At 43.3% G+C, this 26,667-nt stretch overlaps 2 protein-coding genes across 3 annotated transcripts in view; one reads left to right on the forward strand and one right to left on the reverse strand.

Annotated features, from left to right (window-relative positions):
• cftr (CF transmembrane conductance regulator) overlaps positions 1-24,257 on the forward strand; it is a 31,398-nt gene extending 7,141 nt beyond the window's left edge. For both annotated transcript variants that reach the window (XM_077567548.1, XM_077567547.1), the window contains exons 6-27: positions 315-478; positions 838-963; positions 1,695-1,941; positions 2,066-2,158; positions 2,975-3,145; positions 3,322-3,513; positions 6,532-6,626; positions 7,058-7,144; positions 7,829-8,609; positions 8,694-8,822; positions 8,912-8,949; positions 10,553-10,839; positions 10,971-11,050; positions 16,721-16,871; positions 19,357-19,584; positions 21,512-21,612; positions 21,688-21,915; positions 21,991-22,146; positions 22,224-22,313; positions 22,443-22,615; positions 23,507-23,612; positions 23,765-24,257. In XM_077567548.1, the coding sequence (XP_077423674.1) occupies positions 315-478; positions 838-963; positions 1,695-1,941; positions 2,066-2,158; positions 2,975-3,145; positions 3,322-3,513; positions 6,532-6,626; positions 7,058-7,144; positions 7,829-8,609; positions 8,694-8,822; positions 8,912-8,949; positions 10,553-10,839; positions 10,971-11,050; positions 16,721-16,871; positions 19,357-19,584; positions 21,512-21,612; positions 21,688-21,915; positions 21,991-22,146; positions 22,224-22,313; positions 22,443-22,615; positions 23,507-23,612; positions 23,765-23,980 (3,939 nt within the window). In that variant the 3' untranslated portion in view covers positions 23,981-24,257. The remainder of the gene's footprint in view (positions 1-314; positions 479-837; positions 964-1,694; positions 1,942-2,065; positions 2,159-2,974; positions 3,146-3,321; positions 3,514-6,531; positions 6,627-7,057; positions 7,145-7,828; positions 8,610-8,693; positions 8,823-8,911; positions 8,950-10,552; positions 10,840-10,970; positions 11,051-16,720; positions 16,872-19,356; positions 19,585-21,511; positions 21,613-21,687; positions 21,916-21,990; positions 22,147-22,223; positions 22,314-22,442; positions 22,616-23,506; positions 23,613-23,764) is intronic.
• Positions 24,258-24,483: 226 nt separating this feature from the next.
• The window catches only part of cttnbp2 (cortactin binding protein 2), a 37,570-nt gene continuing 35,386 nt past the window's right edge, over positions 24,484-26,667 (reverse strand). The window contains exons 22-23 of the mRNA XM_077567545.1: positions 26,555-26,665; positions 24,484-26,324 (exon numbers count right to left, since the gene is read on the reverse strand). Coding sequence (XP_077423671.1) covers positions 26,118-26,324; positions 26,555-26,665 — 318 coding nt within the window. The 3' untranslated portion in view covers positions 24,484-26,117. The remainder of the gene's footprint in view (positions 26,325-26,554; positions 26,666-26,667) is intronic.

Consider the following 26,667-nt stretch of genomic DNA (forward strand, 5'->3'; position numbering starts at 1 on the left):
TTTATATCTTTTCACACCAATCCTGCACCTGGGACTTCGAGGAAGAAAGTTGTTTGCTTGTTTCACTTTTAAAATACTAGACTGCACCGATACGGATCGTGGCGCTGTTCCAATAGCTATCCAACATACTGTACATATATAATATATATAATACTTTTCTAAGATAATAATGCTCAGCTTTAAGTTCACTTTTTACTTTAACATTACCTGTATGTTTATTATTGTTTAATTTGTGGATTTTCATCAAACTTTTGAAACCACATGTTATAGGTTAATAAATGAACTCAAACAAACTATTCTAATCTCATTTGTAGAGCCTGGGCCTGGCGCATTTTGTGTGGATCACACCCCTGCAGTGCATCCTGTGCGTGGGTTTGCTCTGGGAACTGATCGAGGTGAACGGCTTCTGCGCTCTGGCGGCTCTCACGCTGCTCGGCATCGTCCAGGCCTGCCTTGCGCAGAAGATGGGACCTCACCGGTAGGACAACATGACACATCACATCACACACGTGACATCACACACGTGACATCACACAATCCCTTTTTGTTAAGATGAAAAGCCTTTATTGTCATACAGGTATATCTCAAATAAATGAGAATTTGGTAGAAAAGTTTTCTTTTTCTTAAGTACTTCAATTGAAAAAGTCAAAGCGGTTCTTTGACTGAATAAACCAATGCGTTTTATTTGTTCCAAGCTTGTCACTCAGTTGAACTGGCATATCAAACTATTGTTCCCATCTGAAATGAATTGAAATGTGATTTATGAGTCAACGTTTAGACCATATTTTAATTGATTGAGTATGTAGTGTTAATGTTTATGATTGGTTGGTTTCCTAGGGTTAAGCGAGCAGGGATGATCAACCGCCGCCTGGCACTAACTTCGGAGATTGTTGAGAATATCCACTCAGTGAAGGCGTACGGCTGGGAGGAGGTGATGGAGACCATCATCAAGGGTATCAGACAGTAAGAAAGCAAACTACAGATACACGAGAATCTCATTTGAGTTTCCGTTTATATTTTATGCATGGAATTTTTTCCTACAAAGTAAATGTTTCTGTATTTTTCATGTGGTAATTGTAAGATTTTCTATCTTAAGATACCTGACCATGCCTATTTAAAATGTTCATTTTGTATTGTTTTATATTAGATTTAAAACAAAAAAATACACCATGAAAATATAACAGAAAGTAAAAATAACTTGCGTGCTTGACATTTTTTATTGACAATTTCTGAATGTGTGCTTTTCTCAGTACGCATATAAATGTGAGCAATAAACTTTAAAAACTTTAAAAGTTCCCTCTAGTGTGCCTCAATCATCTTTATTGATCACGATTGCCTCATCAATCGTCATACATCACGAGATAAGAAATCAACAGAAGTGTGCTTATAACACCATAATTTGCACCATGTCAAATAATTTGAAATACATAAGACCACACATATATTTATTTTATTTTATGTATTTAACTTGATTAGACCTTTCCACACTCTCATAGAAAAACACATGGAAACAAATCTCTTGCATACATTGATTGTCCTAAACCATCACCACAAGATAATATGTCAACAGAAGTGTGCTAATAATGTCATAATTAGCATTATGTAACATTTTATTTTATTTTATTCATAATTAGCATTTTTATCATTGGACTAATATGAAATGGCTAATTATAATTTGTCCTCTTCTTCTTCAGAGATGAGATGACACTGACAAGGAAGATAGGCTCTCTGCGCTACTTCTACAGTGCTGCCTACTTCTTCTCCGCCATCCTGGTGGTCGTGTCCGCCATTGTGCCGCACGCGCTCGGCAAAGGCATTATCCTGCGGCGTATTTTCACCACCGCGTCCTACTGCATGGTACTGCGTATGACGCTTACCCGCCAGCTGCCCGGCTCCATCCAGATGTGGTATGACACTCTGGCGCTGATCAACAAGATCGAGGTGGGCCGTCATTCTCTTGCTAGTCTCTCATAAAAATAAAAAAAATTAAATGGTGTCCTCATTTGTTGCATGTTTAAAATAAAATGGCATCCTCATTTGTTGCATGTTTTTTGGCCTGATTTAGGATTTCTTGATGAAGGAGGAGTACCGTGTTCTGGAGTACAACCTGACCACCACTGAGCTAGAACTCATCAATGTCTCTGCTTCCTGGGACGAGGTGAGACAGCTGCGGCTATCATTTACTTTAGGAAGAAAAAAACATCCCCCTCAAGGAAAAAATGCCTACCCCAAATAAGCGAAAAATAGATGCCTCCCTCTAATAATTAAAAAAAAAAATCCTCCCACAAATAATGAAAAGATATACACCTCCTCTCAAATGCTCTCTCAAATATAAAAAAAATCTGTGCTTCAAAAGTAATGAAAATTAAATACCTTACTTAAAATAATGAAAAACTCTAGTCTAACAATACATAAAATAAATGGCTCCCTCAAATATGAATTGTAAATGTCGCCCTCAAAAAATACAAACATAACACCACACTCAAAATACTGTAATGAAAATTAACACCTCATCAAATATTAAAAAAAGTAAATGCCTCCCTCGAATAAAAAAAAAGTCTCCCTTGCCACCTAAATTAAATGTCTCCCTTGTCATCTTTTTCCCAACAAAAGAAAAGTTGGTAGTCAGTTTTCAAAAAAGCTACTGTTTACGCATCGATATTTGAACTCTGTAGCGAACCAAAACAGCAGCACTAGGCAAGTCTTGGCTCCACCAATGGACTAGTCACAAGCCCATGTCAGGGCACGTAAACAAACAAGCACTTATGGACAATTTCAATCAATCCAACATGCATGTTTTTGGAAAGTGGGAGTTGAAACAAACACAGGAAGGCGGTAGCCCACTTTCGAACCCAGAGCCTCATAAATGTGAGTTAAACATCCTAACCACCAGGCTGCCTAGCATTCTTAACAATATTATCCAAATGTTTCTCTTTAGATAGTGTACTGAATGTAAGTGTTTTTGTGGTTGTAGGGCATCGTCGAGCTCTTTGAGAAGATCAAGCAAGAGAACAAAGCGAGCGGTCATCCTAACGGCGGCCTCTTCTTCACCAACCTCTACGTGACGCCCGTGCTGAAGAACATCAGCATCTACCTGGAGAAGGGAAAGATGTTGGCGGTGGCCGGATCCACAGGCTCGGGAAAGGTGTGCTGCCGTGTTAATGTAATGATGTAACTGAAAGTATATAGAATTATTTGCAATGGGCAGTTTCTTGTTCTGGCCCTCCACGACGTCAGCATTTCTCCATCCTCTGACCTGTGACCCATTTTTCAAAATGGCTGCTTCAGAGGACCGTTGAGAACACGTTTTCTTTCCTACAGAGTTCACTTCTCATGTTGATCCTGGGAGAGCTGATGCCGTCCGAGGGTAAAATCCGGCACAGCGGCCGCGTGTCCTTCTCTTCGCAGACCTCCTGGATCATGCCTGGCACCATCCGCGACAACATCCTGTTTGGCCTCACCTACGACGAGTACCGATACACCTCCGTCATCAAGGCCTGCCAGTTGGAGGAGGTGCGTACATGAAAAGTTTTGTTCAAATGACAGCCACGCGGAACAGGGAGGTGTTATCAGAGCTGGACGACAACTGTGTGTAACGGGTTTGACACCTGAAATCATGCTTCTGTGTTAAAAGGCAATGGTTCATATATTTCATTTCATCTGTACATTTTGTGGAATCTCTGTGAAAGAGGTTCTTACTGCCTCTTTTTGCGCCCGCCTAAGTGGCAATGATTTGGCAACTTTTCAGATTCAGATGTAGTAACAGAGTCAAAACAGAGGCGGGACACTCCACATTTTTCATTTGGAGCCTCTGGAAGGCTTAAAAAATGCTCTGCTCTCCCCAAACCACATTTGCACACATAATTTCATCGCACACTCACACTCTCATAAGCCTGATTGTTGAGTGAAGCCCCCTCAGTGGAATAAGGTCCACTCTGTTACCATGGAAACATGCAGTTCTGTCACTGGGATGTAATCTGAGCGGGTTGCTCCTCCATAATGGACGGGACAACATGGGAGACACAAACTAGCAGTGTCCGCTGTTACTTCAATGATGATGTCCCTTAAAACTGTACAGCTTATTAATTAATGGGTCACATTCAGGAAGTCAATTTACAATTGGAATGGCGTATTTTGGTTTCAACTGCTGGGAAGCACACAAAAAATACATGAAAATATATACATTAGAATTGCCTTTTGAAATTTAGAATTTTTTTTCTCTTCTGAAGAAAAATATTTAACTTTATTTAATTAGGATTTATTTGGCTTTCTATTTAAAAACATACAAATTTAATTAGGATTGATTTGCCTTATTATTTAAAAACATACAGAAAAGGTGTAGAAAAGAGTCAAATATTTAATTTGTGGCCTTATTTATCTTGTGGAATTTTTATATAAATTTGAATTTATTTATTTTTTTAAAGTTTTTTTAAATTAAAGAATAACGTAAAATATCACATTGTGGCTCCTTTAATTAGTGGATTTTTGCAATTTAATTTTTATTTATATTATTTATAGTTATTATTTAAACATGCAATTATAGTGATTCTTCTCATAATTTTGATTAATATTCCTATCGGGATATATTGTGTATTAACGCCTTATTAACCACCTTTTTGCGAATTCTTATCTTGATTATAGTTGTTTTAGTTTTAGTATGTTATGAAATCGATACATGAGATGTTTGTTTTGGCTGTGAGCAGAGAAGATCAGCGTTTCACGGCCATGCCATATTGGTTGTGACGCTGAGTGCACTTTAAGGTGTTTTGCTCCCAAATACGTGCTGTTGCCACAGCAAACAAACGCAGTGTGCACTGTCCACACGGCTCTGCGACCACCGGCAGCCATCTTGTTCCCTCTGGATGGTGTCAATGTGACAAAAACAAGACAAATGCAGACAAAACATGGGACAGCCAGCTGACGTCACATCGACGATGCTGCCAATGTTTTCACAGAAAGTGATGATTCATCTATCAATACAGGTTATATATATAATATAAGACCTGCGGAGGTGGGAACATTTCATTAACCATTTTGGGGGAAGTCTCTCGTACTTTGCCGAACTACAATGAGGGAATTCACTCAGTTTTTATTGAACACTTTTGGCCCACTAAGAATTTTGGTGTAAAAAGTTTGAACATCTCTGTCACAGTGGCTTGAAATCTTTTAAATGAGATGTCCTAAATTGGGTTGGAGGGAAAAAAGGCGTTTCCATGGCAACAATGCCAGGCAATAGCGACAACTCCTTGGTCTGAGCCGACCGACTTGACCATAATTCCTGCCTATTGTTGGCCCCCCGAAAGCAGCAGACAGACCCCCCATGTACATTGTAAAGTCCCAAAAGCCAGCCTCTCTGCACAGCTGTTTTATGTTGCTTGTTTATACGAGTCGGGTGTGATAACGAGCTGTTAAACCCACTGTTAACTTGGTCTCTCATGCGATGCCGTCAGGAGTGCGGAAGTCCCGCTTCCAAAAGGTAGGAAGTTTTTAACCATCATCACAACTTTGCTGTCGTCATCTTTACATGATCAATTTTGTTTACATCACTCGTGCTCATACGTCTGATGTCCTGTTGTCGTCCTACCCATGTTTGTTCATTTGGAACATAGGCCAAGAAAAAAAATATTCATGAGTAAATGTGGCCTATTATGTTAAGCCATTTAAAAATATTAATATAAATTATTATTATTTTTAATCATAATAAAAATCACATTTAAAAAAACATGCCAGCAGAAGAATTCTTAATTGTATGTTTTAAATTAATTGTAAACATTGAAAACAGGTCAATTTGACTCTAAATAATATTATGTCGCAATTGTTATTGGGCATAGCCTAGTGGAATCAGGAATAGATTAGTGGTAGCCTATAGCAGCTTTTTGCGAGTATTTTCATTTTTTATTTGTGGATTTGACTATTTATTTTGTTCAATAAACAGCAAAAGTGCACAGTTCCCGGCCTGAATGTAAGGGCTATAGTTGCTAAAAAAAAAAAAATCACTTCACTTGAGCGGCAACGTATCCGAATTTGCTCGTACCACAAAACAAATTTAAAAAATCGACCAACTAACAGCTCCTAACTTGAAATATTCGTACTTGGGGCACTTGTAAGTCAAGTACACCACAGGATAATCATGATCATCTGACAATCTTTTCCAATTTTGATTCGAGAGGGGGGTGGGAGTGTTGGGTAGGACTTGACATGCATGTACCTAGCTGGGATTTGCATACTGCCCTACATGTTTTTTTCTTTTCTTTTTTTAAAATAAGCACCGCTCAACATGTTAAAAAGTCACTATGGGAGGTTTACACAGTGTTGTCACATGATATGTTGTGCTCCCCCATAAACACTACTTCATTCATGTGTTTGATGGTTTCACACGCACTTTCATTTGAGCGCTATCACAATGTACCGATAAACTGAACAAAGTATCTCAGAAAAAATAAAACACTCTGTTAACTGTAGCTTAGCACGGCGATTTCATGATTTCATTATCAAATGTTGACATTGTGATGACGTTCTGTGCCCGTGCAGGACTTTGCCTTACTGCCCGACAAGGACAAGACGCTGCTCGGCGAAGGAGGCGTGACCCTCAGTGGCGGTCAGAGGGCCCGTCTGGGCTTGGCCAGGTACTTCCTGTCTCATACTCACTTCCTGTTGTCTTTCTTAATGCATTTTCAAAACAGGTGGTATGTTTATATAGCTGATTTTTACTGGAATATATCCACCATGATAAATGGAGGGGGAACAGGGTTTCACTTACAGGAAACATTTGCACTAAAAGTGTTTTACAGTCACCAGTCTGCTGCTCTCTGAAGTCTCTTTAGTGTTTTATGGAGCCCATCAAATGTGTGTGTGTAGATTGCAACACTCTCACATTGTCATGCATTATTTATGGAATTTATTTATTGCATCAAGTCTCCTCCCTGACGTCAATTTAAAGCCCCGTCACCGTCAATGAAATTCATTTACTGCTGCAAACAGGCTACCTGTCCATTTATTTTTGTTTTCTCACCTGACAAATACAGTAACTTGTTTTTGTTTGGATGTGTGGTTTCAGGGCGGTGTACAAAGATGCAGACCTGTACCTGCTGGATGCACCTTTCACACACTTGGACATTGTGACCGAGAAAGAGATTTTTGAGAAGTAAAGTATCACAAAACAATTCGGAACTAGTTCACACATTAAATATGATGATTTTGAAAGCACAGACATGAACTCATTTGCTTCCGAAAATATATAAAAACGTCCTATTTTAAATATTGCCATGGTCCCATAAACTTATTGATATGATGCTGAAGAGGTCGCTTAAAGCAATGGTAGTTATTACAAAAACAGCCAACAGGTGGAGCAGAGCATAAGAGATCAACCAGCACCATGTTGCAATTAAGCTCTTTTCCCCATTGTTTTCAACAGGTTTGTGAATAATGATGAAACTTAACTATATTCTAATGCTAATTGCTGCAAAACGGAAATAGATACAAATATACTTTTTTTCCTGATGAAAGAAGAGACTCTAATCCTTCTTTTGGTAGGTTCCATGTTTTTATAGCAATCACAATATTCTGTAGGCCTTGCAAAATGAGTCAAAATCCAGTAAAACAGCCTGGAGCGAAGGGGGTTGCTTCAGTGAAAATGGCTGGGACTGAATGAGTTAATTAAGTTGCCATACATATTCTGTTGTCTGGGGACAGGACACTGTCAGTCATCCAGAAAACAAAATTACATGTTGATAAAACATCAATTCATTCATTAAAAAAAAAAAATATATATAAATGTCATATGTTGTCCAACACAATATCACGTCCTCATGCACGTCTATTTTGTCAGATGCGTGTGCAATCTGATGTCGTCCAAGACCCGCATCGTGGTGACAAGCAAGCTGGAGCACTTGAAGCGCGCCGACCAGATCCTGCTGCTGCACAACGGCGACTGCTACTTCTACGGCAGCTTCTCGGAGCTCCAGGCGCAGCGGCCCGACTTCAGCTCGCTGCTGCTGGGCATGGAGGCGTACGACAACGTCAACGCCGAGCGCCGCGGCTCCATCCTCACAGAGACCCTCCGAAGGGTCTCCGTGGACGAGAGCGCCGGATTCCGAGGCCCTGAGCCCAGGCGGCAGTCTTTCCGCCACCCGCCGCCCCCTCCGATCGTCAACGGGCCCCAAGGCGGTTGCGACGGCTACCCGGAAAAACGCAAGCAGTCGCTCATCCTCAACCCTCTGGCCGCCGCCCGTAAGTTCTCCTTCATCGGGCAGCAGAACGCCGGCGGGCCGCCGTCCGCTTCCATGGAGGACGGCGTGCGGGAACTTTCCGAGAGGAAGTTCTCCATGGTGCCTGAAGACGAGCAGGTAGAGGAGGTGCTCCCCCGGGGGAACGTCTACCACCACGGCCTGCCCCAACTGAGTGGGCAGCGCCGGCAGTCCGTGCTGGCGTTCATCACCGCCTCGGAAGGCCACGAACGGCACGAGCAGATGCAGACGAACTTCCGGAAGAAATTCTCCATCACGCCGTCCCACTACGACCTGCCGTCCGACTCGGACATCTACGCCCGACGCCTGTCCAAGGACAGCGTCTACGACATCAGCGAGGAGGTGGACGAAGAAGACATGGAGGTACCATTTTGTGTGTTTGATTTACCCATCCAACCATTTTCTATGCCGGATATCATTCGGTTGACTTGACTTATTTATTGACAGCAATGCTTTGCGGACGAGCGTGAGAATGTCTTTGAGACGACGTCATGGAGCACCTACCTGCGCTACGTCACCACCAACAGAAGTTTAGTCTACGTCCTCATTTTCATCTCCTTGGTGTTTGTCATCGAGGTAATCATATCTCTAAAATATCGACATATTCTATTTAAGCATGAGGATTTATAAGTCAAATATTTCTCTTGTCCGTTTCCTGGCTTAAGGTTGGAGGTTCAGTCATTGGCATCTACCTCATTACCGAGTAAGTATCCTCAAAACAACACTGTGCACTATATTAAGTTAAACCTGATTTTTAACCCTACCACTAACGATAAACTAACCATGACCCTATCCTATCCCTAAATCGAACTCTAAACCAAGTCTACCACTAACCCAAACCCTAACCTATAACACTACCCTATTTAACACCCCAAACCTTCCTTCAGCTCTATTCTAACTCCTACCCCAAACCACTACCTCAACTTCCACACTTGAACCCGATCCTAACCTCTACATTATATATTATATATACCAGGGGTCTGCTGGTAGACCCTGTGGATCTCTAAAAAAAAATTGTAGAAATTAGTATTATTTTTACATATTTATTTTTAATTTGTAGATAAAATTTTCTTTAAATAAATTAATGATTTAGATTTAAAAGAATAATAACTAAATATTCAAAAATTATCAAAGTCCAAATTTGTAACTTATCAAATGAAATGTAGATGAAAACGTTTTTTGTATTTCTTATAAATAAATAAAAACTAAACAAGTTGGAAAAAGTGACCATAAAATGTCCAAAAGGGAAGAGGAAAAGCAGAAAATGACCATACAATGTACACACATTTTTTTTAAAGGCAGAAAAGAACACATTCAAAAAGTAACTGTCACGGTGTGGTCACGGCGCGGCGTGGTGTCTGTCGGCGTGTGAGGTGGAGGACCCAAAATGCAGGGAGGCAGGAGGACCACAGCAGGAGTGCGGGCGAGACTGCCGTGCTTTATTTTACAGAAAACACTAACCGAGGAACTGGTTAGCATAAAATAAACAAGGACCGGAACAGATACAAACTCAAAGTGACATACAAGACTCCAGTGGTGACGGTGACGGTGACGGTGACGGTGACGGTGACGGTGACGGTGACGGTGACGGTGACGGTGACGGTGACGGTGACGGTGACGGTGACGGTGACGGTGACCAGCAGCAATGATCCCACACTGACTGATCAGCACCCGGGAATTAAATACACCCACACTAATGGGGTAATTAGCCACACCTGGGGCCAGGCACAAGTGGCTGAGGGCCCGAATTGGTCAACCCGCAGAAGGGCGGGAACCCACTCAGGGCCCTCAACCAAAGCAAGATCTTTCCAGACATGACAGTAACTATAAATAAAAGAACCAAAAACAAAAGAAGAAATCCCCCAAATCACCATAAAATGTCAATAAAATTGCCAAAAATGTCTATAAAATTTAATTAAAATAGGAAAATAATGTCTAAAAGAAAAAGAAAATAATGTACAAAAGAAAAAGAAAAAAATTGTAAGAAAGGCAGAAAAGTCTAAGAATGTATGATAAAATTAGGTATAAAAAAAATACACACACAAAATCCAAACACAAGAAAATTAATGTACGTATTGGATGCTGCATATTTTCTGTTATAGTACAGCTCTAATTAGTTCTCGGACCCTCAGTACATTAACTCTAACACACTGTTTCCTTCATCTTAATGTTCAAATGTTTTGTGGCCCCAGACATATTTTTTTGTCATTTGGCCTAAAATGGTTGTTTTGACAGTAAAGCTTACCGACACCGGCATTACACATATACGGCATTTGAGTCCAAGCTATCTTCTGCTATGCCACCAGCACAATCTGGAGGGACAGCGCCAACCCGTCCTCTCCCAACTACATCAGCGAGCAGCAGCCCAACGCCTCGTCGCCGCCCACCCACCTGGCTGTTATCGTGACTCCCACCAGCGCCTACTACATCATCTACATCTACGTGGCCACTTCGGAGAGCGTGTTGGCGCTGGGCTTCTTCCGAGGTCTGCCGCTGGTGCACACGCTGCTCACCGTCTCCAAGAGGCTGCACGATCAGATGCTCAGCTCCGTGCTGCGCGCCCCCATGGCGCTGCTCAACACCATGAAGACAGGTTAGCGATCGCCAGCTAGAGCGATCGCCAGCTAGAGCGATCGCCAGCTAGAGCGATCGCGAGCTAGAGCGATCGCGAGCTAGAGCGATAGCTTTTGGAAAATACTGATAGTCCCGTTTGTTTGGCGCCAGGTCGCATCATGAACAGATTCACCAAGGACATGGCCACCATCGACGACATGCTGCCTCTGGTGCTCTTCGATCTCATTCAGGTAACACTTGATAAGAAGAGCATACACCTAATTCTGGTTACTTAATTCTGTCTGTTAGCGAGAGCCACCACATTGTGATAACTTACATTGATGTTTCTGCATTTGGCAATTTATTATTATATTATATTATTAGTATGGGATTTTTTTTAATTGTCACACCGCGGTGAGAGTGTCTTGTCATTTCCTGTTTTATTGTGAAAAGTCTGACTCCTCTCGTTTCAGGTCACTTGCCCTTCCTCGTGTGGTGTCTGTGTCAACCCTGATCCCTGATTGTTTCCACCTGTTCCCCATTACCCTCATGTGTTAAATAGTCTGCGTTTTCCCTGTCTTGTGCCGAAGTGTTTTCGTTTGAGCCACTGAAGCCTGCCATAGACCACAGCCTTGATACCCAATTGCCTTGTTGCCTTGTCTCGTGAGAGAACCTTTGTTTGTAATTTTGTATAGCTTAGTTTTGTTTAGTCACAGAGTGATTTTTGTTTTTGAATGTAGTTTTGAACTTCCTCCCTTTTGGAGCGCTTTCAGTTAATGTTTGTATAGTCTTTATTTTTTCCCTCTCATTGAAGAGCTTTTGTTTTGTTAATTAAAAGCTGCTTTACCCTCCACCTCTTCCTCTGCGTCTGAGTCCAAAAACAGCCTCGTTGTGTCAGAACACTTCGGCCAGCATGGACTCAGCAGAAAGAGAGCAATTGATCGCAGCTTTGCGGGCTCAGGATGCCCGTCTACGCCGACAGGAGGAGTTTCAGACCGCCATGGCAACGCAAATGACCGAGCTTTCAGCTCAGATTCCGGGTGCTCGAAGTCTCACCAATAGCCCTCCGTCCGAGCCAGAGACTCAAGCTACCTTGCCGATCCTACCCGTGCCATATACCGGATCAGGGATCAAGTTAGCCTCTCCTGAGCGATTCTCTGGAGAGCCAGGACAATGCAAGGCCTTTTTAACAGACTGTGACATTCATTTTGAGTACTCCCCCCAGGCTTTTCCCACAGATCGTTCACGGGTGGCTTTCATGATCTCTCACCTGACTGGAAGAGCCAGAACCTGGGCCACGGCAGAGTGGGCCCGCTGTTCCCCACTTTGCAGCTCCGCCCCGAAATTCCGAGCCGCTCTTCAGGGAGTCTTTGACCCAGCCTGTTCCGACCGGGAAAAGGCCCGGCAGCTAAGCAGTCTGATCCAAGGAAGGGACTCCGTGAGTGACTATGCCATACGCTTCCGCACTCTTGCGGCAGAGAGTGGCTGGAACACCACGGCGCTCTACGACGTTTTTCTCAAGGGCCTGGCAACATCCATCCAGGAGCTTCTCATCGCAGTCGATCTTCCACCGGATTTGGACTCCCTCATCGCCCTGGCCATACGGACGGATCATCGGCTGCAGGAGGTGACGCAGAGCCGCGCTCGCTGGACCAGGACAATGGAGGGCTTCCCGCGCTTCCCAACATCAGGGGGGTCAGCTCCTCTCGGATCCCTGTCAGTTCAGCGCCAACCAGCTCTCGCGCAACTGGGCAGAGCGCGGATCTCGCTGGAGGAGAGACGGCGTCGACAGCGGGAGGGGTTGTGTTTCTACTGCGGGAACCGAGATCACCTCGTGGTCGCCTGCCCAGCCAAAAGGACCCAAGAGGTGAGTCAAGTCACGACTCCGGCGGCGGCTCCACGAAGACTCACGTCAGTGAGGATCAACCATCACACCACTCCCACAGACCTCTATGCCCTGATAGATTCTGGGGCCGACGAGAACCTAATTGACTGGGGGCTGGTGAGACATTTAGGAGCCAAGACTGAGCCGTTAATCAAGCCCATTAAGGCTAGGGCCCTGAATGGAAGTTAACTATTCATTATTACGCACATCACAGAACCCATCCAGCTCCAAGTCGGCAAACATAAGGAGCACCTAGTTTTTCACGTTTTTCAGTCTCCTTCACGGACCCTGGCCCTAGGACACCCCTGGTTGTGTGAACACAATCCCCATGTAGACTGGGTAACTGGCGAAGTTCTGGGATGGGGAAAGAATTGTGTGAGCCATGGGATTGGTTCACCAAACCGAGAAGTAGACATCACCACGGTTGATCACATTTCTGTCAAGTCCTTCACAGACGCAGAATACCCGAATTTGAGTACCGTGCCTCCATGCTACCATCACCTCCAGGAGATCTTCAGCAAGACCAAGGCCATGTCGCTCCCACCCCATCGTGCCTATGACTGTGCCATAGAACTGATTCCTGGTTCCACCATTCCCAAGGGACGCCTATATTCTGTTTCAGGACCAGAGAAGGCGGCCCTTAGGGATTACATCGAAACTTCTCTGAAGGTTGGACTAATTTGTCCTTCCTCATCACCAGCGGGAGCAGGTTTCTTTTTTGTGGGGAAGAAAGATGGTTCCTTACGGCCATGTATAGACTATAGCCCCCTTAATGACATTACGATAAAGAACCACTACCCTCTTCCTCTCATGTCCTCCGTCTTTGAAAATCTCCAACAAGCCACGATCTTTACTAAATTGGACTTGCGCAACGCCTACCACCTCATTAGGATCCGAGAGGGGGATGAGTGGAAGACAGGGTTCAATACACCTAGTGGCCATTATGAATACCTGGTCATGCCCTTCGGACTCACTAACGCTCCTGCAGTTTTCCAGGCCATGATCAATGACGTGTTGAGAGACTTTCTGGACCAGTTTGTATACAGTATGTTTATTTAGACGACATACTCATATACTCGACAGATCTAGCCACTCATCAGATCCATGTTTCCGAGGTTCTTCAAAGACTGCTGGAGCACAAACTGTATGTTAAGGCCGAGAAATGCGTCTTTCATGCTGGAACCGTCTCTTTTTTGGGTTTCGTCATAGCTCCGGGGAGGGTTCAGATGGACCCGGCTAAAACTAGGGCTGTGACGGAGTGGCCCACTCCTGTTAGCCGCAAGAAGGTTCAGCAGTTCCTCGGGTTCGCAAACTTCTACAGACGCTTCATCAGAGGGTTCAGCGCAATAGCTGCCCCTCTGCATGCCCTCACCTCCACTCTGGTGAGGTTCAGTTGGTCACCGGCGGCTGAAGCCGCTTTTGAAGCACTCAAGAAACGATTTGTCACAGCTCCGATCCTCATAGTACCAGATCCACAGCGGCAATTCATGGTGGAAGTGGATGCATCCAATGAGGGGATCGGAGCTGTCCTGTCTCAACGCGCAGAGAAGGATGGAAAGATGCACCCCTGCGCATTCTTTTCACGACGATTATCCAAGGCCGAGCGGAACTATGACGTTGGGGACAAAGAGCTTCTGCCCGTCAAGCTTGCTCTGGAAGAGTGGAGGCACTGGCTTGAGGGGGCAAAGCATCCATTCGTGGTCTGGACCGATCACAAGAACCTGGAATATATACGCAAAGCCAAGAGACTCAACTCACGCCAGGCCAGATGGGCACTGTTCTTCAATCGGTTTTCCTTCTCTCTCACTAACAGGCCGGGGTCTCAAAACGTCAAACCCGACGCCCTGTCCCGTCTCTACGATCCTGAGCCTGTAACTAAGGAACCAGAGACCATCCTTTCGCCGGACTGTGTGATTGGAGCCGTGACATGGCCAATCGAGAGGGAAGTGAAACAAGCCAACGGGGAGGCAACCCCACCAAAAGGGTGCCCGGCGAATAGACTATTTGTTCCAGAGCAGCTGTGCCCACAGGTGATCCATTGGGGTCACACCTCGCTTCTATCCTGTCATCCGGGAGTTCGACGGACAATTTACGCCATCTCCCGGCGTTTCTGGTGGCCTTCCATGGAGCCGGAGGTCCGGGAGTACATCGAGGCCTGCTCGGTATGTGCTCGAAACAAGACATCCACCAGATCACACATGGGTCTGCTACAGCCTCTTCCCATTCCTTCTAGACCATGGGCAGAAATTTCCCTGGATTTTGTCACGGGACTTCCTCTCTCCAAAGGAAAGACCACCGTTCTCACAGTAGTTGACCGATTTTCTAAGATGGTCCGATTCTTAGCCTTGTCAAAGCTTCCCTCAGCCAAGGAAACGGCTGAGGTCATGATTAAACACGTTTTTCGAGTTTACGGGTTCCCTAGAGACATTGTGTCGGATCGGGGGCCCCAGTTTGTGTCACGCTTTTGGAAGGAATTTTGCCGCCTAATAGGCGCCAAAGCCAGCCTAACCTCAGGGTACCACCCTGAGGCTAACGGTCAGTCGGAACGTCTCAACCAGCAGCTGGAAACCGGTTTACGGTGCCTTGTATCTCAGAACCCGGCATCGTGGAGCAAACACCTGGTCTGGGTTGAGTTTGCCCATAACTCCCTGCCCACCTCTGCCACTGGACTCACCCCCTTCAAATGCGTTTTTGGATACGACCCTCCTTTTTTTCCTAACCTAGAGTCTGAGGCCTCTGTTCCCTCAGCCCATGCCTTGGTCCGTCGTTGCCATCGCGTCTGGGCAGCCGCTCGGCAGGTTCTGGAGCGCCAGAGGGACAGAGGCAAGCGAGCAGCGGATCGGAAAAGGAGACCTGCTCCAGTATACCAGCCAGGGAACAAAGTGTGGTTGTCAGCCAAACATCTGCATTTAAAGGTGCCATGCCAAAAGTTGGCGCCTCGGTTTGTGGGCCCATACCCCATCTCCAAGGTGATCAACCCGGCCGCGGTCCGTCTTCGTCCAAGTCAAGCCAGTCAAGGAGAGTTCGCTGGTTCCGGCTCCTACGCCCCCCGCCGCCTCCTGTGATTGTGGATGGGGGGCCCGTCTACAAAGTCAAGCGATTGCTGGCCGTCCGCAAGCGGGGCCGGGGCAGGCAGTTCTTGGTGGACTGGGAGGGGTATGGGCCCGAGGAAAGACAGTGGATACCTTCCCGCTTCATCATGGATGACTCTCTAATTGAAGACTTTTTTTAGGGATCATCCTGACCAGCCTGGGCCGTCAGGAGTCGGCCCTAGGGGGAGGGGTACTGTCACACCGCGGTGAGGGTGTCTTGTCATTTCCTGTTTTATTGTGAAAAGTCTGACTCCTCTCGTTTCAGGTCACTTGCCCTTCCTCGTGTGGTGTCTGTGTCAACCCTGATCCCTAATTGTTTCCACCTGTTCCCCATTACCCTCATGTGTTAAATAGTCTGCGTTTTCCCTGTCTTGTGCCGAAGTGTTTTCGTTTGAGCCACTGAAGCCTGCCATAGACCACATCCTTGATACCTTGTTGCCTTTATTGCCTTGTCTCATGAGAGAACCTTTGTTTGTAATTTTGTATAGTTTTGTTTAGTCATAGAGTGATTTTTGTTTTTGAATGTAGTTTTGAACTTCCTCCCTTTTGGAGCGCTTTCAGTTAATGTTTGTATAGTCTTTATTTTTTCCCTCTCATTGAAGAGCTTTTGTTTTGTTAATTAAAAGCTGCTTTACCCTCCACCTCTTCCTCTGAGTCCAAAAACAACCTCGTTGTGTCGTTAATAGGCTTTAGGTGAACTGATGAATATACACACACGCTCGCACATACACACCCACATACAAAAAAAAACTATATATATTCTATATGTATAAAAAAAAATATTATTTTTTTTTAAAAAAGGAGAGCAATGATGATGTCAAATCGAATGAACAATACTGAGCTTTCCTGAAGAAAAAAAAGAAGAGCATACACCAAGCCAGTTTTACACGCACAACAAAAACTCACTCTTAAATGATCTTCTTTTTTCTCTCTCTCGGCGCTAGCTGTCGATGATCGTCTTCGGCGCCATCTTCACCGTGTCCATCATACGCCCGTACATCTTCATCGCCACCATTCCGCTGGCTGTCATCTTTGTCGTCCTCAGGAAGTATTTCCTCAGGACGGGACAGCAACTCAAGCTGCTGGAGGCTGAAGGTAAAGATGGCGATTTGCTATTATAGCAACAAACAAAACCTTTTTGTACTGTTGACCTAAAATAGCAGATTACTGTGTTACCCGCTGTATCATGCTTTTTTAAGTGATCTTTTTTTTTTTTTTTGGAGTACACGTACTTACTGTAATGCCCTCATGTATAGGAAAGGAGAGCCACATTTGTCGATGCATTTTGGGGAAAACAACCCTCCCAAAAATTTGGGGACAATAATATGTTCTATGCAGGTATTAAATACGCTATTTTGGTTAATATTACATTTGTGGAATATGCGTTAAACAGCAAAATCCAGCAATTGTTATCAATATTTGAAGGCATCCATTTTGCCACTTGCTGTCGAGTGAAAATGACATCACAGTCGCTTCAGTCAGCTTCAGAAAACAGGTGAGCTGTGATTGGACGTTCCTGAGCAACTGTGATGTCATCTTCATTCGATAGCAAGTGGCAAAATGACCGCCCCCTGATATGGATTAAAACGGCTAGATTTTGCTTCTTACCTCACATTCCACAAATGTAATATTAATCAGAATGTCATTTTTACACTAGTGAGGTCACATATAACATTACTGTCAAGAAATGTTTAAGGTTGACTTCCCTTTTCTTTTTACTCTGGGAGAACAGTAAAACACAAGTTTAAGTGTGTTTAATGCTTACAGAATAGGTTAAAAAAAATAGTTTCAACGAATCTATCCTCAAGACAAACGTGGATTTTCCACATAAGAAGTGATTGTATTTGTGTCGGGCAGATGAAACTTGTTTGATGGGTGAGCTGTGTGGTCGATTTGTAGAAGGAGAAAAACATGAGGGAGGAAGAGCGGAGATGAGCCGAGGGGAAATGATGGAAGAGGCGACCACAGGAAGTCAGCCGGGGCTCTGTGTCACAGAGCAATAACATTGATAGGCGGTGACACAACAGTCCCTGATGTGAGCTCACATTTAAACCAAGTCTGACAGATTTGTCATTAGCACATTTTGGGGGGGGGCAGTTTAGCATTTGTCCTGTGGCCCTGTTTGGCTAATATTGGCACTAATGTCTCAATGTGAACGTGAGCAGTTTCATCATTCTGGTTTTTGTTTGGACATTTTTGTCACTTAATCTGCATCTGTCTGGAAGAGTTGGGGTTTGGGTTAGGGTTAAATCTAGGTGTTATCCTAAAGGATTAGGGGATTAGTATTACCATCACTGACCCAGCTCCAAAATTGCCGTGTTGGGGATGCATTTTAGTGGTTAGGGGGTTGATTTCTTTCTGAAAGCAAGAAAAAAAGTGAAGCCGAGTGGAGAATCGGGGCTGATTTATGGTCCTGCTGGAGTGATGAGTGCTACTGAGACAAAAAAGAACCTGGTAATGTCAAAGTGTTGAATCATTTTTCAAAGGAGTCTGGCACAGGGCACGATAACTTAAGTCTAGTGATGGGCCGATTTTGTTTTTTTTCAAGGCCGATACCGATTAATAGCAGTCAAGGAGACCGATAAGGACTTTTCAAGCCGATATACATTTGCAGTAAAAGAGAAAATATTAGCGTCAAAATTTAAGAAATTTACTTTTTCGTTTAATCAATCTCATTCACTGCCAGCCATTTTAGAAAATTTCACAATTTTCAATACCCACACAATATTGTGTTCAATAATTATATATTAACCGAATTTGTCAAATGACAGAATAGACTCTCCTTCCTTCCAGGGTCATCAGCGTGTGTTCAGCTAAATTAAAATCTAAGCAAGTAAAAAGTTTTCTACTGTAAATTTAGTTTTCTAAAATTTTCCTTTTTTTTTTTAATCAAACGTGTAGGGAGTTCCCAGTGTCATCATTTTTATGAAGTGGAAATTTAAATAAATACCTAAATGAAAAGTTCCCCGTATCTCACAGAGCGACAAAGGCATGCGAATGTAGCTAATTTGGGATTTGTAAAAGGTTTCAAAAGATCTTCGCAGACAGTGAAAATTTGTCTGAATATGTTCGAAATGTGTTTATGACAAGTAAAAACTGTAAACACAAACCTTACGAATCCTGATGAAAACCCTAAATTCGCTCCGTTCACATTCACCACTCAGTGAGAGACTAACTTTATCGGCCTTTAGATTTGTAAAAATGGCAATGGCGATATTTGGGTCAGTGCTACTGACACAGATACCATTTGATGCTTTTTGGACTTCCAGCTTGTCTGCCGCCAGACTTTTAAAAAGCCGAGTGTGATGAGGGGGCGCCGGCCGGGATGGGACGGAATGGGATTTCCTTCATCCCCATCCTGATGCTGGCAGCAACGTGCCCGCCCAGAAGAAGAACATCAATCACTCATGTTGCCCCCCCTCCCCCACACTAGATTAACTCATTGTTTGCTGGGAATGTGCTCGCACCCCATGCCGCTGTTTTTAGAGTTTTGAAACATTCCAAATGGATTTACCTGCCCCCTTTTTCCATATAATAAATATTCAAAGTGTTCTTTCCTTCCTGGCTTTGTGCCACGCAGCTCGCAGCACAATCTTCTCGCACGTCATCATCTCGCTGAAGGGCCTGTGGACCATTCGGGCTTTCGGGCGCCAGACGTACTTCGAGATGCTCTTCCACAAGGCGCTCAACACCCACACGGCCACCTGGTTCCACTACCTGGCCACGTTGCGCTGGTTCCTCTTCCGCTGTGATGTCATCTTTGTGCTCTTCTTCACCGGCGCCGCCTTCATCGCCGTGGGAACCAACCGTAAGTACATATTAAAGTGGGATACACACATAACGATAAGACACACCACGGGTTAATCACTCTCACTACGAACCCCCCTCCCCCCCACCCCCCAGGATGGTCACTCTCAACTACAACCCACACCTCAGGACGCTGATGATAATCACTCACCCTACACCACAGGATAATCACTTTTAGTACACTATAGCACAGGATAATCACTCTTAACACCACGGGATAATCACTCACCTTACAACATGGGATAATCACCCAACACACCCTACCCCACATAATAATCACTCTTCTAATAATCACTCTGAACATAATTTGGTAATCATTCACTCTATACCACAGGATAATCCCTTTCAACACACTTTACACCGCAGGATAATCACTCGCCTTACAACGTGGGATAATCACCAAACGCACCCCACCCCACATGATAATCACTTTTAACTTTTAATAATCGTTCTGAACATCATGTGGTAGTCATTCACCACAGGATAATCACTCTTAACACACTCCATGCCACAAGATGGCCACACTCGGGACAACCCACACCATAGGGTAATCACGCTTAACACCGCAGGATACTCACTCACTTTACAGCGTGGGATAATCACCCAACACACCCCACATGATAATCACTTTTAATTTATGAAAATCGCTCTTAACATCATTTGGTAATCATTCACCACATGATAATCCCTTTTAGTACACTATAGCACAGGATAATCACTCTTAACACCACGGGATAATCACTCACCTTACAACATGGGATAATCACCCAACACACCCTACCCCACATAATAATCACTCTTCTAATAATCACTCTGAACATAATTTGGTAATCATTCACTCTATACCACAGGATAATCCCTTTCAACACACCTTACACCACAGGATAATCACTCTTAACACCGCAGGATAATCACTTGCCTTACAAAGTGGGATAATCACCTAACGCACCCCACCCCACATGATAATCGCTTTTAACTTCTAATAATCGTTCTGAACATCATGTGGTAATCATTCACCACATGATAATCACTTTTAACACATTCCATGCCACAAGATGTCCACACCCACACCATAGGATAATCACGCTTAACACCCCAGGATAATCACTCACTTTACAGCATGTGATAATCACCCAACACACCCCACCCCACATGATAATCACTTTTAACTTGATGATAATCATTCTTAACACAATGCAGTAATCATTCACTCCACACCACAGCATAATCACTTCCCCACAACATGTGATAATCACCTAACACACTCCACCCCACATGATAGTCACTTCTAACTTCTGATAATTGCTCTTAACATCATTTGGTAATCATTCACCACAGGATAATCCAATTTCACATACTTTACAACACAGCATGTTCACTCTCCAAACACCCCACACCAAAGAATAATCACTCAGGATCATAATTTGAGACGGTGACTTTGTTTGCAGGGGATAAAAAATGCCTCAATTATTTGTGGGCCCAATTATCAGCATGTGTGTACTAACAGCGTCTATAATCAACAATTAGGACCCTTTTATATTGGATTCCATGCCCTTCCTTACTTTCTGTGCTGGGATCAATAAAGTATCTCACAATCATTTGTGAACAATAGGAAACAACGTGTCTGTGAGCGTCAATAATACTGACGATGTCCTTTAAAAGAATATTTCCGCAGGGTGTGATGAGATTTATTGAGTCTTATCTGAACTCTGCAGTGCTACTGGATACAATGTCATAGCACAGGAAGTGTGCGTGTTAGATTAAATAGAGTGGAAACACATCGACACATGCGTCATGTCATTGGCATTAAGTGTTTTTGTTGAACGTGCATTAAAGAACAATTTAGCGGCTCGTTAAAAAGTCTCTGACAGGGTCACGCTGCTGTGACGTCACTCGATTGTTGCTAACACGTGCATATATTCCCACAGAGGACAAACCGGGTGAGATCGGCATCATCGTGGCGCTGGCCATGCTCATCCTGGGAACCTTCCAGTGGGCCGTCATCACCAGCATCACTGTGGACGGCCTGGTACGCACGCACACACACACGGCGGCGGCGGCGGCACGCAGCCATCAACAGCGACTCTGTGTTCGTCCTCCTCAGATGCGCTCGGTGGATCGAGTATTCAAGTTCATCGACCTGCCGTCGGAGGAGGCGTCGCCGTGCAGAGGAGGCAAAGCGGGAAGCGACCTGGTCATCGACAACCCGCATGCTCAAGACTATTGGCCCAATCGAGGGCAGATGGACGTGAAGGGCCTCACCGTCAAGTACACGGAGGCCGGACGCGCCATCCTCAGCGACGTCAGCTTCTCGGTGGAGGGCGGACACAGCGTCAGTTGGCATTTGAGCACGACTCCACTTCGAAAACCCACTGACCGCTAACGGGGGGTTGTCGGCGTGCTCTAGGTTGGACTTCTGGGTCGTACGGGTTCCGGAAAAAGCACCTTGCTGTCGGCTCTCCTGCGCCTGGCGTCCACCGACGGAGAAATCTCCGTGGACGGCGTCTCCTGGAGCTCCGTGTCGCTTCACACCTGGAGGAAGGCGTTTGGCGTCGTACCGCAGGTACCTGCTGCAGTAGTGGATGGCAAGGGTCGCTCGCCAATGCCATGTTTGACATTTGTAATGTTTGGAAATTCCAGAAAGTTTTCATCCTAACCGGAACCTTCCGGATGAACTTGGATCCTCACGGCCGCTACGGCGACGAAGAGCTGTGGAGAGTCGCCGATGAGGTAAACACGTGGGACGGCGGCCGCCATTTTGAGGCCACGTTAGCATTAGCTTAGCATTAGCTTAGCATTAGCTTAGCCTTAGCTTAGCATTAGCTTAGCATTAGCTTAGCGTGCGTGTGTGGTCATCAGGTGGGCTTAAAGTCTGTGATCGAGCAGTTCCCCGACAAGTTGGACTTCCAGCTGGAGGACGGCGGCAACGTGCTGAGCAACGGACACAAGCAGCTGATGTGTTTGGCTCGCTCCATCCTCAGCAAGGCTCGCATCCTGCTGCTGGACGAACCCTCGTCGTACCTCGACCCCATGTGAGTCGGCGCGCTGACGGGCCGTCAGAAAAAAAGGTTGCCTGTTTGAGAACAAAAAGTGGTAGGGTTAAGAAAAGGTGGGATTTTTTAAAAAAAGATATACTTTGAAACAAAAATTCATAGTATAAGCAAAGAGAAATGAAACACATAATACATTTTCTACAGCAGTGATTTATTTGAAAACAAAATATTGTATATTTTTGAGAAAATTTAGTATTGGGGGGATTTATTTTTTTAACAAATTTATTTTTTAATGTATTTTTTTGTATGTTTCAGTAGATCATATAACAGCGAGATCATTGTGGAAAAATCAGATATTAGAAAAGAAAAGTTATATATTTTTAATAAGCATACAATTTTTTACAAAAATATTTATGTTAATATAATGTATAATTGTAATACATTTTAAGAGCAAAAATCATATATTTGGGAACAAAAAGGGGGGGAATATATGAGAATAAAATTGTATCATTGAAGAAAATGAGTCGGGAAAAAATATGCATTTTAAATACTCAAATATTTTTGAGGGGATAAAGGTTCTATATTTGATCAAGCAAAATTACAGATGGGGGAATAACTTTTTATTAGAGAGAACAAACAGAATAGTTGTGAAAATGTATTTTTCTGTGGGGGGGGGTCCTTGGAAAAAAAAGTATAATTATGAAAGTTTTCAAAAATATTTTTTAGAACAAAAGTATGTAACAAAAATTTGAGAACAAAATGAACATTTTGAGAAAATGTTTTTTAAAATGTTTTCAGGGAAAACATTTGCTCACAAAAAGTTGTAAGCATATTTGAAGTCAAATAGTAGTAAAATGTATTTGAGTGGGGACAAAATGTGCCCTCGTGAGGCAACATTTATTGAAGCGTCATCTTTTGTTGTGTTTTCAGAACGCTGCAGGTGCTTCGCAAGACACTAAAGCAATCGTTCTCGAGCTGCACCGTCATCCTCTCCGAGCATCGACTCGAACCTCTGCTCGAGTGTCAGTCCTTCCTGGTGAGAGCCAACATAAAAGTCTATTATTTGACAACAAAAAGTCTATTCTCCATGTGTATATATGTAAACGAAAGCTGCATTTTTGAGGGCAAAAGTTGTATATTTGCAAACAAAGACTGATTTGTTATTGTCTGGTGCCCGCGTGTTTCCAGATGATGTCGGGCAGCTCGATCAAGACGTACGAGAACCTCCACAAGCTGCTGAACGAGACGAGCCAGCTGAAGCAGGCCATGAGCCCGTCGGACCGCCTCCGCCTGGGCCCCACGCTGCACCGGCTCAATTCCACCAAGAGGGCGGCGCCGCCCTGCGCCAACATCGCCTCGCTGCCCGAGGAGGCCGAGGACGATGCGCTCGATACGCGACTCTAGCAAAAAAAAATAAAAAATTAGCGCAAGTTTGAAGCACTTTAGGGACACGCTGAGGTACTCGGTCCAACAAAATGAACAATAAGAGCACAAGTTGCCAGTAATTCATTCAGAGTCGCAATAATTCCTTTTTTTAGTTGTTTTGTTTTTTTGTAGTAGTCAGGTACCTGGATGCAGAACTGTGATGAAGCTTTGCTTTGTTCTTTCATAGGAAAAGAAATGTTGTAGAAATGCCTTTTTGCTCCATCAAATATATTTACAATAAAACATTTTGAAATACGCTGGTCCGCTTCTATTTGCACACTAACACGTACCGTCATCCTTTCTCTAGTTTCACTTTGCAATATTATTTCCTAAATACATTTTTTTATGACATTTTAAAGAAAAGTGTTTTTTTAATTTTTATTTATATATGTCCCTTTAAACTTTACTTGAAAATGTAATTTTGTTGGTTTATCATGAGTAATCGTTGACAATTATATCACAAATAAAGCACCACTCTTGGGCAACTTTTAAAGACTTTAATATTTTTGTGCTTGAAAGACAACTTTTTTTTCAAAAACCGCAAACAGCCATCGTACACTTTTGAAACGGACTTAAAGTCTCCTGTACATATGTATACATACATACATACATATATATATTTATATATATATATCTTCATAGATTTATAAACATCAAAGAAATCTTGGTTGAGAATAAAACACATACACAGTGATTTATGAGAAAAGAAAGCTTGTCGTAGTAGTATTATGGCTTACAGTACACATCTAGTATTCACTTTCAAACTTTACAAACACTTTTTTTAGTTGACTGTACAAACGTCATCGTCGTGATGACATGCTAATGCTAAAACTCTTATTTACACGTAAAACCCTGATTCATGTCCAAGCCACGGTGCAAACATCCAAAACACTCAAAGAAAAAAAGAAAGTTAGTTACTCGGTGTGATGACGCCGAGCGACTGTCAAATAATTGCTTTTACAACCCAAAAAAGAAAAAAAGTTGTGGTCCCCAAAGTACACACGAGGAAGTGTGACGAGTACAAAGTGTTCAAAGGTGGTCTGCTAAGAAGGGAGTGGGGAAGCATACAGTATGTGCACACGGTCGTATAATACTCAAACACCACCTAGTGGAGATAGCCATCAAATACACATTTTAAGAACCTACTTACAGTATTGCTTTTATTAAATACCAATCTACGGGATTTTCCCCCCTCCTTCCTAATAACATTTTGTCACAAATTTATGGTAATCACTTAAGCCCGGTACACACACAACTAGTTTTGGATTTATTTATTTTTTATATATATATCATTTTGAGGGTGGGCAAGGGAATTAATATTAAAAAAAAATGACTAAGGTAAATCTTTATCTTGAAAATATGACTTTTTGTTTTGTTTTTCCTGAAAATTTGTATTTGCTGTATGTTTTTTTTTTAAGTTTAAAATGCTTTAAATGGTCAAGAAAATATATTTCCACTTATGTAAAAGTTTTTTCAATGTGTGGTTTTTTTTAATATATTAAATATATTTTTTTTTCAGAGAACAAGTTGTATTAAAAAAAAAAGTTTTATGTTTTCAATACAAATTTAGTGGCAAATTGCATTTTTTTTTTTTAATTATTGGTGGGAAAAGTCATATTTCAGGAAAATGTGCATGTTGAAAGAAAAAAGTTTAGCATTTTTAAGAAAAATAATTAAAAGTAATTTTTGAAAAAAATATATTGAAACAATTTTTTTTCTGGCAAATTGACTACTCAAAAAATGTAAATGTAACCTTTTGTGTGTTAAAAGAACAGAAAACAAAAAAAAGTGTCAAATTTGGTTAGAATGATTGAGATGTTATTGTGTGTATCAGGCTTAATTTCACTTCTACCAACATGAAATATTTAGCTAACATCTCTGCTGACATTTATTAATATTTGTACTCATGTCAGCCATAAAGCGCTGTATAAATTCAGTCCATTTACCATAAAGTTAGCAAAACCTCCCCTAGATTTTAGTTCCCCTAGTGGAGAACTTGTGATTGTGTTATTAATAAGGGGCATGGGAAGAGACTTCAACTTGGCCCTTGGGCACTGGGGCAGTGTGTACGTGTGTGTGTGTGTGTGTGTGTGTGTGTGTGTGTGCGCGCGCACGTTTATTTGTGATTGTGTTGTTGTACGAGCCAGATATGCTCCTGTGATTGTTTGTTGACATTCCTGCTGCCATTGCTGCTGCTGCTGTTGTTCTGGTGGTGGTGGTTGCCCGCGGCGACGCGAGGCGGCTGCTGCTGCCCCCTGCTGGGCACGGGCAACTGGGATCGGGTTCGAGGGCTCGAGCGACGTTGGCTGCTCTGGATGGCCGCCTGAGATGGGAAACAACACTCAAATCTTGCATGTATATAGTAAAATAATTAAAAAAATAAAATAAAATACATAATTATGAACAAAGCAATAGCAAATAAGTAGCCATTTTGTCATTTCCACTGATGACTTTCTTCCCACTTGTGATTGGCTTAAATGGTCTGTCAATTTAGCACCACCTGTTGATTTTGGCCCATCAAAGTGTTTTTTTTCCCCCCTCCCAATTCCTCACCGGCTGAGCTGATTGGTCCATAGCTAGTTCCTGCTCTGTTGTGGAGGGCGGAGCTCCGCCGGAACTTCTGCTGGCGAACAGAAGGACGTCGTCGTCTTTGGACGCCCACGTCT

Source organism: Vanacampus margaritifer, chromosome 6, assembly GCF_051991255.1.
Source record: "Vanacampus margaritifer isolate UIUO_Vmar chromosome 6, RoL_Vmar_1.0, whole genome shotgun sequence".
Lineage (NCBI taxonomy): Eukaryota > Metazoa > Chordata > Actinopteri > Syngnathiformes > Syngnathidae > Vanacampus > Vanacampus margaritifer.